Source organism: Rattus rattus, chromosome 2, assembly GCF_011064425.1.
Source record: "Rattus rattus isolate New Zealand chromosome 2, Rrattus_CSIRO_v1, whole genome shotgun sequence".
NCBI classification, from domain to species: Eukaryota; Metazoa; Chordata; class Mammalia; order Rodentia; family Muridae; genus Rattus; species Rattus rattus.
In genome coordinates, this window is record NC_046155.1 from 97,612,776 (window position 1) to 97,628,870 (window position 16,095).

At 52.1% G+C, this 16,095-nt stretch overlaps 1 protein-coding gene across 2 annotated transcripts; it reads right to left on the reverse strand.

The window, feature by feature from the left end:
- Nucleotides 1-2,068: 2,068 nt before the first annotated feature.
- On the reverse strand, nt 2,069-9,350 carry Serpinh1 (serpin family H member 1). 2 transcript variants are annotated; one of them, XM_032893011.1, is made up of 6 exons: nt 9,242-9,350; nt 8,033-8,076; nt 5,135-5,796; nt 3,921-4,019; nt 3,582-3,814; nt 2,074-3,059 (listed from the first exon to the last, which is right to left on the reverse strand). In XM_032893011.1, exons 3-6 carry the CDS (start codon nt 5,751-5,753, stop codon nt 2,757-2,759), a joined length of 1,254 nt encoding a protein of 417 aa, XP_032748902.1. In that variant the 5' UTR covers nt 5,754-5,796; nt 8,033-8,076; nt 9,242-9,350; the 3' UTR covers nt 2,074-2,756. The 2 variants fall into 2 exon arrangements, with proteins under 2 accessions (XP_032748901.1, XP_032748902.1); XM_032893010.1 differs by lacking the exon at nt 8,033-8,076 and having other exon boundaries at nt 2,069-3,059; nt 9,242-9,301.
- Nucleotides 9,351-16,095: the final 6,745 nt, after the last annotated feature.

The following is a 16,095-nucleotide window of genomic DNA, read 5'->3' on the forward strand; positions in this document are numbered from 1 at the left end:
TACACACACATACACACACACACACACACACACACACACACACACACACACACACACACACCCCAAACTTTTTTTTAAATAACCCCTGCATCTTTCAAGTCTGTCTGTGATTTTCCCAAGATCCCACCTTTCCTGCTGATTTATTACGCTCGTGAGAAGACTTGGGCTGGGTAGATAATATTTTCCGTGACACTTATTGCACAGGCTGGAGGTTCAGGTAGGAATTGAACCTTTAAATTTCAACTCTGTACTCTGAAACAAGGAAGGTAACTACAAGAGAGCTCCACTGGGCGCCCCTCCAGGCCTGGCCATGGGCCCTAACCACCTGTGTGCACAGTGGCATTCTGGGACCTCAGGCATTTACATCAGAGGTTTTGACCTCTCACCCCTGCAGAGTCTGTAGATTGACCCTCTGTGTTCAAAGAGCTACAGTGTGCATCTGGGAGCAACTGAGGGGCCTGGAAGGATGCTGGTCCTTCCTTCATCTCAGGGACTCTAGACCTCTCAGAGTTCAAGTCAGCCTTCTGCGTGCCAGGCCTGGAAGGACTTGGCCTGTACTCCTGTTAGGGGTTCAGAACCTCAGCGAGCATCTTGGCAAAGGTTGGTCAGCAGGCCACTTCTCTGACCAGTTGAATCATCTTTCTAAAGACACCTGTGGGTCAGATGGTGCTGATGGCCTTTGAGGGTTGTGGTCCAGAGTGCTGCTGTATGTCCTCTGGAGTTCCATTCCCATTGACATCATGGAGCTATTTCCATACAGGCATCTTCCTCCTGCCTCACTGGGCCACACAGAGCACAGCAACCTACTTCAAAGATGTCCCTCCCTGATGTGTTTCGGGGTGCCCGAGTAAAGGGCCTTTCAGGGTCTGTAAGAGCATGTTAAGGGCCTGGAACTTGGCCCAGCCCTCCATCCCCTCACAGGCTCAGCATCGCATGAGTGTGAATGCCTGAGCAAATGAGGAAAGGCCAAAGGAGGGGAAGCATCTAAGAGTTGCAGGATGGGAAGAGGTCTGTGTGCAACTGAGAATAGGCATCGACTGGAGTGTCCAGCATTTCATCGAGAACAGGGAAAGGAGGCAGAAATGGTTAATGGTTGCTGGGGGGAGACGGAATCATATTCTTCACGGTGTTGCTAAGCACCATAGAACCACTGGACCACTTCCTTTGACTGTATTAGGCACAGTGTGCTGGGCACTGCAAGACATAGTACATAGCATCCTAGTGTTTCAAAGGCCGGGAAATGAGAAGACGCGGCAGAGAAGCTGGATGACCATAGATGGACCCTCGTGAGCAGACAACACCCAATGCAAAGGCCTCATTGGAATGCAGTGAGTCCTGAGCACACATACCAGCCACTGACTTCAAGTCTGCACATCTAGATGGAGCCCCTCAAGTGTGGAAATCCAATCTGCCAAGTTCAAAGTGCATGTTCTAAAGTTCTGTTCAAACACCATGCAGTAGCACTGAGAAAGAGTCAGCCCACCTACAGCTTCATCTATACCTGGTAGGCTTGACTGGCCAAGGTAAGGGACTGTCTTGAGGTGGACTTGGATAGTAGAAGGAATGTAGAGAAAGGAGTGAGCTGGCTTAGTGCCAGTTTGCTGTGCCTCTCTGGCTACAGGGTCCTGTCCTGTATGCCTTCCTGAGAGAGGCATAGTCCTAAGGACCACAGGAGGCAAACATGAGGACAGGGGGCTGTGGGCTCCCCTTCTTTATCACAAACCCATTATGTGAGATACCTGAGGAGGATTCCCAGTGGCTTCCTCTGTTCAGCCTAGGCCAAGTCAGTAAGCCTGCTAACTACCCATGCGTCTGTCTGCCTTCTCTGGCCCCTGGGTTGAGACCGATGTGCAAGGAAACCAGAAGGCTGATGCAGGTTCCCTCAAAGTGTAAGACTGGGGTTCCTAGACTTTCACTCTGTTGTTCAGGCCCCACAGCCCCGGAGCAGAAGGTAAGTCAGAGCCCAGCACACAGCGACTCCAGGCCATCGTTCCGTTATCTACCAGAACTTCAGAGACTTTTAGGAAAAGGGAATCTCCTCCTTCTTTAATCTGCTTCCACACGCCTATAACATTTCATTGGAAAAGTTTTATTCAAAAAAAAAATTGTACAAACTGTTCTTGTTTTGAAAGCAACAAAGGCTTCCCCTTCCCCAAACCCCCATCCTTGAAAAACTCAAAAAAGGGAGAAAAACAGAAGTTCATGATTGTGATGTCCAATGTAATGGCTCTAGGGCAGGATATGCCAAGGAGCCCCTCCTATGCACTGTCTCCCAACTCCCACTGCTCGGCAAGAATCATTTTAAGGGTGGGCGGTTCTGGGGCCACAGCACCTAGTTTTGTGGTTAAAGGGAATCGGGGGTGAACAGGAAAACCGAGGGCTCAGGGCATGGTGACAGAGAGGGCTAGGCCGCCCTACCCCCAACTCGATTGTCTCACAGACAGACTGCTTGGCCACGAATATGAACACTGATTGACTGTTGAGGCAGATTGGATATAAAACTTGTGGGGCAGGGCAGAATGGCTGTGACACCCCTGAATTTGGTCTCATAGTGTCTGGGCTCCATGTCCTAACAGAGTGGACTCTTGTCTAAAAATACCTACTCAGACCTATGAGAATTCGATCTGCACTGCCAACCCCCCCCCCTCGTGGACTACCCAGGGTTGGTGCCTCCCCCTCCCCCCACGATAGCACCCATGTGTCTCAGGAACCTCTGGCTACTTCCCGCCATGCCACGCCACGCCCACTCTTGGACTCTACAACTCGTCTCGCATCTTGTCTCCCTTGGGCCGGACAAGGCGCCCAATGAACAGCAAGGAGCCGCTCTGATTATCTCGCACCAGGAAGATGAAGGGGTGGTCGGCATAGAACAGCTTGGGGCTGCGCAGCTCCTCACGCCCGTAGATGTCCTGGTCGAAGGGGTTGCCCTCTGTGTCCCACTCGAAGGCAGTGGCGTGGAACACACTGGCCAGGTACAGATCCTTCTTGCCAGACATGCGCGATAAGTCTGCCTTGTTCTTGTCGATGGCCTCTGTCAGGCCCAGTCCGGCCAGATGTTTCTGTGGGAGCAGGTGGCCAGGTGAGTCCACATGTGCCAGGCTCTTATACCCCCATCCTCCATCCACACCACCCTGGAGGCTCCTCCAAAAAGAGACAGACACTCCCTGGACACCTCGCTCCAGGCTTGGTGCTAGACACCGCAAACCACTGTTCCTTTCGTTCCTCTGTATACCAACCACCAGGGCCCGCACCCTCCTATCCCCGTTAGCTTTGATTATCAATTAAACACAGTTTAGAGTTATCTGAGAGGAAAGCCATCAATAAGGAACTGCCTGAGACCAGACTGGCCTGTCAGCATATCCGTGAAGGGTTTTCTTGAGAGGGCTCAGCCCACTGTGGAACCTGGCTAGAGATAACAGCCAATAACTGTTCAACTGTTTTCAGTCCATCCTCCCAAGGGCAGAACCCACTTCTCCCCCAGCAGAGTCCAGCACTGTCTGGGTGCCCTATGGATGCAGGATGGACCTGCTGAGCAACTGGGTGAAACCTGCCCTAGCTAGCTGCTATCCTCTGGTCCTCACCTGCAGGTCATGGGTCACCTCCACCACTCCCTTGGGCAGGGAGATGGCAACAGCCTTCTTCTGCATCTTCCCCATCCAGGTCTTCAGTTGCTCCTTGGTCAGCAACTTCTCCAGGCGCTCGAGCGGTTCCACGTGGTGGGGCATGAGGATGATGAGGCTGGAGAGCTTATGGGCCAGGGGCATCTCCACCATCTGCAGCTTCTCCTTCTCATCGTCATAGTAGTTGTAGAGGCCTGCATGAATGAAGGGCAGAGGATGCTGAGCTCACTGAGGGGAAAGGGCAGATCTGGGCACCCTGAGACCCCCACGCCTGGACCCTCTGTCTGGTCAGACGGCTACCTGTCCGGTGCATCATCGTAACACCCACAGTGTAGGAGCGGGTCACCATGAAGCCACGGTTGTCTACCATCTTATGGTGGAACTTCTCATCCCAGTGCGCTGTGGCAGAGAAATAAAACGAAGTGTCAGTGAGCTGCGTCCCCAGACATGATGAGCCCACAACCATCCCGCTGTGTGCCCTAGGTTCCACCCATGCCATGTGCTCTTTGCTCCCCTGCGTGTGTCAAGCCCTCGGTCCACTGAGTACATGTCCCCTGTCTGAGCACGGCGGTCTCTCTTGTCACTCACTCCCAATTGCAAGGAGCTCCTGTCCTCATGCTTGGGTAGCATCTGTTGGTGTCTGGGACACTAGCTGAGGCAGGCTTTCTTCCCCACTGGATAACTGAGGTGGGGTCTGTACCTTGGGCAAGAATAACCAAAGGCCACCCTTAATTCTACTTTACAAGCTCAAGGCTGGACAGATGGCACAGTGGTTATGAATGCACTGCCCTTGCAGAGGACCTGGATTCAGTTCCCGGCACCCACATACTCATAAAAATAGAAGGTAAATTAGTTAATTAAAAAATATATATATATAGGGATTGGGGATTTAGCTCAGTGGTAGAGCGCTTGCCTAGCAAGTGCAAGGCCATGGGTTCGGTCCCCAGCTCCGAAAAAAAAAAATTTTTTTTCTTCTCTTTAAGTTCTGTATGGCCAGGAAAATGACCAAAAGTATCTTATGCATGACAGAGGTCCAAGTCCCAGCCAGACCTGCACTCTAATCCAGATAGACTAGTTACAATTGGACTTCTCGCCTAGGCTCACCTAATTGTAAAGCAGGGGTCACCTTCACCTGTCAGCAAGCTCTCCGGTCACTCCCCCACACCTAGCTACTCACACAAAACCATCAACCCCAGACCTAACCTTCAGCCAATTCAGATGTAGTCCCTAGTCTTATCTCTACTTCATGTTACCTGGGCCTCCTTAGCTTTCAAATGGGCCCAATCACAGCCTTTATGGTTCCTTAATTCATTCTGTTGAAGCAGAACCAATTACCGAGCCTCACGGGTTCCACAAGCAAGAACGCTAATGTGGTGAGGTACAGTCCTACCCTCGAGATTCCTACCTGGTTCCTGGATCTGGTTTCTAGCATGTAAATATCAGGAGCCCCGCCTCTGCCCGTTGTGACAGTACCCACATGAGAAGCAATGAGATTTGGCATCCCTGAGACTCACGCTTAAAGAACATGGCGTTAACGAGCAGCGCCCCGTCCGTGCGCTCCACATCCTTGGTGACCTCTGGCAGCTTGCCGTCGGTAGTCTGCGAGGCCCACTCGTTGATGGACTGCAGGGCGCTGCGCTTGTCTCGGAAGTTGATCTTGGAGTGTTCACAGTTGTAGTGTTGCTTACTGCTGCGCACGAAGTCATCGGCGAAGCTCACGGAGCTGGGCCCGTACAGGCGGCTGCCCAGTTTCCAGGTCACGTTGCGCGCAGTGGAGTTACTGAGGGAGCGGAGCAGCTCGCCCAGCCCCGTGTGCACCTCCTCATCCCGCAGCTTCTCAGCGCTCAGCACTGCCTTCGCCTGCGAAGCTGTGGTGGCTTTACCACCCAGTGACACAAGACCCAGGGATGAGGCCACCACCAAGGGTGACAGGAGGATATTCTCCACCGCCTGGTCTTTGGCCATTGCCTGATACAGGCTGAAGGCCAGGCCTGTGCTGCGCTCTGCCAGTGTGGTCGCCTTGGAACTCAGCTTCTCCGCAGTACCAGGGGCTGCGGCCTCTACAGGTTTCTTCACTTCGGCTGCCAGGGCCACAGCCAGAAGGCATAAGGTGCCCAGAAGGAGAGAGCGCATGGCTGGGAGGTGGGCTGTGTGCACCACAGAGGACCTGTGAGGGCTACAGAGAAAGAGAGAGCCACCCTGAAGCTTATGCTTCTCCCTAGTCGACCCACCAAGCCACCAAGGGGACAGAGGCAAGAGAACTCAGTTCTGTAGCCCAGACCTGACTCAGAGGCCTTCTTGGACTTCCTTACTTAAAACAAAGTTCTTGGCATATTACCAGGCCACCTACTGAAGTCCCCCATGGGACATTCAACACTTAAACCTAATTGCATGTTTACTATGAATCTATAGGTGTCCTGATGTAGGACGAAAGCCTAGCATATCTGGCTCCCTACCACATGCCTAGCACTGGCATTACTGTGCTAAGGTCAGGGCCACCTGACCAGAACGGCCATTGTGAAATCCCTTTCTAGTATCATAGAGCCTCAGGGCCTTATGTTGGTTGGGAAAAGGCAGCAGTGGGAAGCTCAGGTGTCTGGGCAAAGGACACCACGTGGATGGAGCTATCCGACTGGCCCTCTCTGTGCCTTGCATTCTGCCCTGAGACATTAATAAGTTACTGCCTGGTTCACTATTTTAAAAAGGGGGGGGATCCAGATGCTCCACTCTGCTGCCCCTAGGGTGACCTCCAGTGTGCATGCACACACATTACCAACCAGCCTCAGACTCCTTAGCAGTAAGCATCTAGGTCTCCCTTAGCAGGGACTTGGCCTGCCCACCTACCTAAAAAGAAAACAAAAAACAAAAAACAAAAAACAAAAAAAAAAAAACCAAAACCCTGAACTGGATGGGAAATCCCATGACAAATGCTCCTGGGACCAAGTCTTTAGAAACTTCGAATGGCATTGGTTTGCTAAGGGAGCAGCAAGGGCAAGATCCTGAGGAAGGGGGTGAGCCATGGCTCGGTGGAGCAGACCCTTTCCTTCATTCTTTAGGAAGCCAGAGCCACAAATAGCACTCTGCCCTCCCATGGGACAGCCACGGCCACATCATCATCTGTTCTAGAACCTCAAAGATACCTTCAAGTTCCCTTCCCAAACTCCAGCAGAAGCAAGAGTCCCCAAGACGAGCCCTGTCCCCCTTTGTCACAAAGAGCTCTGTTCCCACGTCCTCTTCAGCTTGTCCCTCCCCATCGCTACTTCATGCAGCAGTTCAGGTGAGTAGGCCACAGAGCCAAAAGTTCAGGAAGAACCCTGGAGGGCGGGGTGCCCCGATCCGCAAGCCCCCCTTTCATAGTCTTTTAGGAAGATAGAAAATTCCGAACCCTGCTGGAAGACCCTTGACAGCCTGGCCTGCTAAAAGAGCAAGGGATTTTGGAGATGGCCCTATTGCTGGCATCTAAGGCTGGGCCGGCCCGTACCTCCTCGGCCGCCTCCCTTCTAGGGACCTTGAAAAACAGTGCAAAGGCCCTGGAGGGGAAGAGGGAATGGAGGACCACAGCCTCACAGCTGCCTGAGGTACGATGTGAGACCTCATTCAAACGGGAGGTGGGGGCCTCAAGCCCAGATTGGCTCCTTCATCACTAGCCCTTCAAGACAGAACGACCATGTAATTCACCGTACACTCAAAGATGAGAGTTAAATAGTGAAGAGATGCATTGTGGGTTCTATCACAGCCGCAGACACGTGGCCACCCTACTCAAAGGACCACTATCTAGCAGAGGCTATCAGCCTGCCCAAGGAAGGGGAAGAGAAGCCTAACCCTGCCACGTGGCACCCACCATCTTGACAGCCCCCACGCTCAGCCAACCAGGGCCTGGGAGGGGCTTCTCCAAATGACTAGTTTGGGATTCCTCAGGCAGCCGCAAGGCCCCTGGTGACGTGGCAGGCAGAAGCTGCTTTATCCCCATAGACTAACGAGGGGTAAGAAAACTGGAAGCCTGGCTTGGGAACTAGGGGTGCCGAGGATTCGCCTGGAGAATCCCAGGAGCCTCACCGGCTTTATAGTTCCACAACGGTGCTTCGGAAATCTGAGGGGGGAGGCAGGGCTGGGGAGAAGGGCCACCCTGTTAACCCGGCATTAGGAATGAAAGTAGGCAAGTCTCTGCAAGCAAGCCAACCTCCCACAGCCTAGCCCATCTGCCACAGGGAATGCCAGCCCTCCGGCCTAGGTTAGGCATCTTACAGTCAGTCCCATTAAAACAAAAACAAAAAGTAAGACACCACAGAACCAGAGGCTGTGTCCACCACTGGCCCTGGGAGCCGCGATGAGACGGAAGAGAAGGGAGCAGATGCCAGGAGGCAGGGAGGAACACCAGGGGTTTTCTCAGACACTTGAAGGGTCTAAAGTACCTTGAAAGTGCCTCAGAGGGAGATCATTGCCTGCCTTTTTCATTCTGAAAGAAAACAGAAGAGTGAAGAAATGGGACCCCCTAGAGACGCGGGGAGCAGAGGCCTGTCGGGCCCAGCCCCCAATGGGTACGCGGAGTAAGGAGGTGGATAACCTCTTTTGCAGAGGGGAGAGACCAGGGCCCAGGTTGGGCCTCCTCAGCTCAAGCAGGTCAGGCTTCACAGTGAGGGGCTCTGCCTTCAGCAACGCTCACAGGAAGACCACTGTGGTGTCCTGTTACACGGCAACCCACTACATAAACACCTCTGCAGGGGAATCCTGGGATAGAGACAAAGGACCAGACGGAAATGGGGGATGGGTACAGAACTATCAGCGAGCAGGGTGTGGCCTCGGCCTTACTTCCAGGCAAGCAAAACCCCCGGTTTTCCAAGGGCCACCATCCGTGCCCTGGATACCAAAGGGCCCAAAAGGAAACACGGGAAGTGGAGAGCTAGGCCTTTAGACCATACAGGGAATGCCTTCTTCCTTTCGTCTGGAGGCTCAGGAATGTCCCCAAGCTGGAGGCAGGATACCTCAGGGCCTCAGAGGAAGTCCTCACCCTGCAGGAACCAGACGGGTGGACGGAAGGACCAGGGTGACTCAAATCGCCCAGGCCCTGTGGACCCTGATGACACCCCTTTCGGGTAAGGTGAAAGCAGTTGCTGGTCAAGTCCGGCCACCTTCTACATACGATACTGATTAAAAAGCGACTGCTCCCCAAAGCAAAGGGGTCCTTTAAGAGCTAGAGACTCCCACTCCCGGTCAAGAGAAACCAAGACTACGGCATCTCCTGTGCTAGATTTAGAGACCCTACACAAAACCACTGCAGGTCCTGGACCTTCACTGAGTTAGGGCCTGCAGAGCTGGTCCTTTCCCATGGACGATGGGACAGTCGGCCCCCACGCCTCGGTTGTGCAGAAGGTCATCAGCATTTAGTCCCCAGCTCTACTCAGTCCCATTCACCACCTTTAACCTTCCCGGAGCTGCTGATACTCCTCTGCACTTTTCCGGTCAGTTCGCGTACTAGACCACAGCTCCAGGGACCCCAGGCGTGACTGTTCCATGTCCGACCTTTCACTGCCCTCCTGTGTCAGGACCCCAAGCTTTGGAGCGATCCGTTCCCCCTAGGCCAATGCGCAACCCCAAATCGCCCGGCCGCCCCCGCCCCTCACCTGGGCCGGGCTGGGCTGCTCCGGGACCGACGGGACACTCGCTCTCAGGCAGGCTCTACTCAGCTCACTGCCCCGGGCCCTGGATCTATATATGGCTGGCCCCACCCCCTCCTGCCTGTCCTAAGAAACTTCTGGAAAGTTGGAAACGCTTCCGGAGGGCGCCGTGGCTCAGGGAGGGGAAAAAAAATAAAAAAGCCAAAGACCTCCCCCAAACCACCCTGGCTCCCGCCCCTATGCCTGCGGGCGCTCTCCCAGCCCCTGGGTCCTACTGCCCCCTCGTCCTACTAGGTTGAGGGGACTCTCCTTCTGCACCAGCTAGACCTTGGGAGCCAGGGCATTCTTGGGATTCCGCGGTCCTGGGAGTGTAAAGCAGGGTTTAGACTACAGAGTGAACTGAAGACAGACAGGCTCCAAAGTCCTGCTCTCGGGGATTAAGAGTCCCCTTCTCAGGGTTGCCCACACACCCCTGCTCTGATCACACATCCCTTCTGCCACACATTTCCCTGCTCTGCCTCAGTAGACCTGTTGTCAAGCTTTAATCAGGGACCTCTGTCCCTACTCCTTAGTCAGGGGTCCTCACCTTTGCTTTAGGAGAGAGTCGGAGGTTGGGTCCCGCTCTAGTCCTGGGTTCACCCTCGAAAAGTCCCTGGGGAGGAGAGGCCTTGAGAATTCCAGCTGGACCCTCGCCCTGGCAGCCACATCTTGAACTGATTTCAGACAGACACCTAGGTGGTCCCACTGGACATACAGAGGTGCACAGGGGGGAACATCCTGGACTTATTGAGAACTGTGTTGTGTGACCTTCCTTCTGGGCCAGTGCCCTTGATTGATGTGTGATTTTAAGTCATAACTGCCCCTTTCTCCATCTCAAATTGGTCATCCCTGCTATCTCCCTCCTCCCCTTCCTATCTCCTTCTGCTCTTAGGGCTCAGGGTCTCCTGCCCCAGCCCTTCCCACCCCCTTACGCTGAGATAGCTTCTTGAGCCCTGAGCTAACTGATAGTATTCTTTACCATTCTAGTGTCATGCACAAATCTGCACAATGGGCAAAGTCCCTGCCCTCAGGTCGTCCTTTCTGAGGGGTGTGTGCAGCTTGTGGAGAATTCAGTAGGTGAGGCCAGTTATTTTAGGATCCCCACTGTCTTCTGATAGTGGAACAATAGACAAAGATGGGCATCCCTGCGGGGGGTGATAGGTCTTCCCCCCCCCTTTTCAGTGTATTGGGGCTTAAATGCAGAACCTCAGGAAAACTAGGAAAACATTCTGCCACTGAGCCGCAGCCCCAGAGGGACCCTGTATTCATTCAATCGGCAGACTCCTAAGTGTGGAGCAGATGTATCCTTGCACCCAGCACCCCAAAAGATGATTTCTCTGGAGTCTTGGCATCAGACAGTTATAGAGAACAGTGGGGGAGGGAATGGACACCCCACCCACTCTACAGGCTAAAGGAAATATAGATAGATTTAGACCCCAATCAAAGGATCAGAGAGTATATTAATTCTCAAGTGACTGCCACAGATGATAATCTCACACAGAAGCCTCACAAAGTGTTTGAGCCTCGTGAAGGGTCTTAGCCTGGTAGAATCTCAGAGTCAAAGGATTTTCAAAGAAGAGGAGGAGGAAGAAGAGGAGGAGGAGGAAGAGGAGGGGGAGGAGGAGGGGGGGGAGAGGGGGAGGGGGGAGGAGGGGGGGGGGGGGAGGAGGAGGGAGAAGAAGAAGAAGAAAAAGAAGAAGAAGAAGAAGAAGAAGAAGAAGAAGAAGAAGAAGAAGAAGAAGAAGAAGAAGAAGAAGAAGAAGAAGAAGAAGAAATAATAATCATGGTACTCTGCTTAGTGTCACATGTCTGAAGTCCCAGGACTCAGGCAGAATGTCATCGAGGTCAAGGTGAGCCTAAGCTAAAAGCTTAGAACTTTATTCCTTATCTGCAAACTAGTATTTTCCGGAATGTCCCCCAAAAGCAAGGGCCTGCATCCCTCTAAGAACAGTGACCAGACAGCCCATTCTTGTTTTGTAGAACAGATCTGATCTTGAGCAAACTCTGTAGGCCTAGGGAGGGTGGTACCCATCTCTGTGGGGGCCAATTCTCCTTTGCTTTCTCCTGCATGCTCTGTGTACTGCTTATAAGGATAAATGTTTGCTGACCAGGATTCCACCTAGATTCCAGGCCAGATCCCCCTTTCTATTAGCATCTTCACCTTGGTTCCTTCTTGGGGTAGTTTGGAATCATCTGGAAGGCTGTGCGCTAAGGGAGCAGTGGGAAGCTCTCCAAAGCTGGTGTGGTGTAGTGGAGGTTTGCTGGGTTTCCAGCAGATCCAGTGTGAAAATCCCATACAGCCCCGCCCCCACTTCGCTCTGCTCTTCAGGCTGACAGCATCCAGGCCTCCACTGGAAGCGTCCAGGCTAGCACTAGAAGGGCGTGCTGAGAGGGTTATGACTTCCCCGATTGGCAGAAGAAGGTAAACTGGGGCTCCCTTTGTTAGACAAATCCAGAACCCCAGTAGGAGTAGGAGAAAAGTAGAGACAGAAGCCCCCCATTTGCAGTTAGTGAAGCTGAAACTGGGAGTAGGGTGCAGGGCTGGGGCCCCTGCAGCTTCACAGATCCCTTGTGTGGCTCACCTGGCCAGAGCCTCTTCTATGCCTGTCAGGCTGCAGTGCCTGCTGGGTGTCTATGCTCTCACCCAGATAGTGAATGCCTCTGGGGACTTTGAAAAGGTCCCTCTGGGTCCCTAGCTCCCAGACCAGGGTCTGGCATTAAAAAAAAAAAAAAGGGTGAAAGGTTTAGCCAGGCCGACAAGGGACGTGTGGGAAGAGGCTGACTCAATCTCCTTGGAAAAGAAAAGGCCATGGCTCCTTTAAATTTCCAACATCAGCAAAAAAATGTCGAGAGCCCTGGCCACATTATTCTTAGCTCAGAGCCCAGCCCCACACTGGGAGCCCTTCCCCCACATTCCAGGCAGCTTGCTCCAGAGAAAGCCTCTTTTGAAGGGAGTGGGAGGAGATTCAAACAGGTCTCCTGCGTTTCATGCCTGGATTTCTCTAGTGTCTGCCACTCTGCTCCCCCCACCCTGGCCTGCCCAAGGACAGGAGTCCAGCTCGGTGTCCTCAAGGTCCAGGAGCACGGCAATGGGAACCAGAACTCCTTCCAGTCCACTCCATCCACACTTGCCAGAAAGGGAAACTGAGTCCCACAGGGGTGGGGGTACTGCCTTGGGTATCAAAGCATGTCTGCACTGGAACTGAGCTGGAGACCATGCCCTGAGCCCTTCCCCACTCCAGCACCCTCTTTCTGATCCTGCCTTAAGCGGGGCCCAGATTGGCCAGAGAGTGTAGAAATTGCTTCTTTGGGCCCCTGTGACCAGATTCTGCCTTCATAGATCAGACACTGGCCTGGCATTTAAGTGTCTACACTGCCCATGACTTTTCAATCCTATCTGATTCTTCCAGACTGTGAACATGTTTCCATTTTAAGCAGCCTAGGGGAAACGGTGAGACCGTGGAAGGCTCCAGCAAGGCTCACAGCAGACGGGAAAGGAAGACGCAGAGCCAGACAAAGGAGAGAGAGCATTTGTCCCAGACCCTGGGATGGTCCCCTCAGGCTGTTTCTATTTAGAAGAGGATGTGCAATCCCCTTCCTTGGCTTGAAGAAGCCGCCCTCGGAGGCAGGGCCTACAGACAACCACTCTGTGACAGTTGTCCGGAGGCCAAGTGAGCTCTTAGTCCAAGCGTGAGTCAGGAATTCTGCAATCTTTAACCCTCCCAAGAACGCTAGAGCCTTCCATCTAAGGGAGCTGGGCTGCTGGCTGCCCCAGGGAGAGAGAAGTGGTGGGGGAGGAGTGGCAGTGGTGATGAAGACCGGGAAGCTCCCTTCCCCTCCTCCCAGAGCAGGCCCCACTCCCAGCCATCTGCATTGAATCAGGAACTCTTGTGCCCTCACCCACACCTCTGACACAGTACCCAAGGGGCCCAAGGCCACTGGGTGCCACAGAGACATATGTGGGTCCACGAGGCCATGCAATATACACAGTATTCAAGACGTCTGGGCACACACATCTATTTGCATGTAACTGTCTAGAAACCCAAGTGTACTATATGAGATATACACGTGTGTGTGCAATGCTGGAGGGCACATAGGCTGGCTCTTTGCCTTTTCCCAGGTCTTCCCTCTTGGGGAAAGGCCAGGACTCTTAAGATTGGACACAGAGATCAACATGGCCCTGTCACTTCTCTCCCTTCTCCTCCTTTCTCCTGAGTGGTGTACATTCCCTGGAATAACAGTGATGACGAGGTTGGCCACAGAATTGTCTTCCTTGATGACCCTGTCTCTCTCACTGGCTACACTGCTGTGTCAAGGAAACCCAGGCCAGGATCTCCAGCTCACACCCTGCTCACCCTTACAGGCTGTCACCCTGCTCTCCCTTGAGGAACTGCCAATGACCTTTCTTGCTCTGTCAGTCTGAACGTTCACAAAAGTTTTATGGCGTGTGTGTGTGTGTGTGTGTGTGTGTGTGTGTGTGTGTGTGTGTGTGTGTGTGCATCTATTCCCCATCCAGTCCCTCCACAGATCACCTATTAACTTGGGAGAACCACTAACCCAATGGTTCTCAACCCGTGGGTCTGGATGCCTTAGGGGAAGGAGGTTGGTTGACCCTTTCACAGGAGTCATGTATCAGATATCCCACACATCAGATATCTACATTACGATTTGTAACAGTAGCAAAATTAGTTATGAAGTAGCAGTGGAATAGCTTTATGGTTGGGGGTCACCGCAACATGAGGGTGGCAGCATTTGAAAGGTTAAGAATCACAGCATTAACCTCTGCAGCTCAGCTCCACCTCCTTACCCGTTGTCACCTGGATGGATCAGAGGATCCTGTTTGAAAAGAGAAGGAAGCTCGTCCACCCTCCTGGCCGGAGGGGAAATGAGCACACTTGCAGCTGGAGTTTGTAGCCCAGTGGCACAGTTTTTGCTTACCAAGGCCCTTGGTTTAGTCCTTAGCAAAGGAGAAAGGGAAGGACAGAAATGAAGACCAAAGAAAGGAAGGTTTTGCACAGATGGGGGTGGACACATCCCACAAGAGAGTAGGGTACAAAGCACGTCCTTGCTTCTGCATGGGGGCCGCCCTAGAAGGTCACTGAGAAACACTGACCTGGCCCATCGGCCATCTCTGCAGATGGACAGTGAAGCGTGACGGGCAAGACCCTCACCTCACACTGGTCATGAATTTGGGGACTGTGTTAATATTTTATCCAGCCATAGACTTCGAAAATATGAAATGATGGGAAAAATTCACTATTAGGAATTAATCTCGTAGAAAAGATTTTTGCATATAGCAAATGTATCTAGAACTTTTTTTTAAAGATTTATTTATTTTATGTATGTGAGTACACTGTCGCTGTCCTCAGATACACCAAAGAGGGCATCAGATCCCATTATAGATGGTTGTGAGCTACCATGTGGTTGCTGGGATTTGAACTCAGGACCTCTGGGAGAGCAGTCACTGCTCTTAACCGCTATCTCTCCAGCCCCAGAACTTACTTTTAAAAATGTTCACCCACGACTTTTTTTGTAGTGGCTAAATATTGGAGAAAAAGATTGAGCATGGGGTTGCAAGTTTTGAACCTAGGAGTCAGAAAGAGGCAGGCAGCTCTCTGTGAGTTCAAAGCCAGACTATTCTATATAGTGTGCTCCAGATCAACTGGGCTCCATAGTGAGACCCTGTCTCAAACGAACAAACCGGAGACAAAGTCAGTGAGGAATAGAGTATTGTCAATGTCAGCACCAGAACAGAGCCCTTCGAGCCCGGGCTGAGAACAACAACTTGGTGGATTGGTGGGCGAAAAATAGGGAGTTTGTAAAACTGTGCTTGTGAACATTCCACGTCCAGAGCTTTATCAGCAAAGATGTTCATACGTTACACAAACAAAGCCAACTATAGCTACTGTTTGATTTCCAGTTGATTTTGAAAGTATTTTGTGCTAGGTAAAGATCTGAGTTTGTTTACTTTTGTTTGTTTTGAGACAGGGTCTCACTATGTAGCCCTGTCTGGTTTGGAACTCATTATGTAGACAAGGTTGGCCTTGAACTCAGATATCTGCCTTCTTCTGTCTCTCAGGTGCTGGGATTAAGATGTACTGCCACACCCAGCCGTGTGAGTTTGTTTACTTTTTAATACATCTTTATTGTAAGCAGTTAATAAACTATACATACATTACATACATACATGCATGCATACATACATACATGCATACATACATAGATACATACATATATGAATGTGTATAGCATTCACAGAGAAAGGCTCAGTAGTATTCTTAAGTGACTTAAGTATTCTCTGGAGACAAATCTGTATCACCTCTTCTCCTTTTCTCTGCTCCAGAGCTTTTTCAATAGCATGTACTTTTTAATCACCTCAAAACATCAATAAAGTAAATTAAAAACCAATAACACCAGCCAATGGGAAGCCATGCTTTAGCCTAAACAGGTCCGGGGAGGAAGCTGGAGAAGCCTCTGGCCTTTGGATTCCCCTTGAAAAGAATTACTTCACTGCAGCCTTGGTGGAGGCGAAAGGTCCCTCCCGCCAGAGCTGGCTTTTCTCTCAGCCCAGGCTAAGACATGGAGAGAAGAAGGTCAGGGAGATGTCACAGAGAAGGAGACGAAGTAACCCAGAGCAAGAGGCCAGAGCTTTGACTGGCAAGAACGCAGAGCTACGGAATGTGTGGTGGTGGGTTGGGCCTGGAAACCATGAAGGAGAAAGGCCTTGCTAATATGTGGCCTCCTCGGGGAGGAGGTGGTCCTTTCCCTGAGATGGAGACTGGGTAGGAAGCCCTGTGGGAGGCAGTGGGCTCCCATCATCC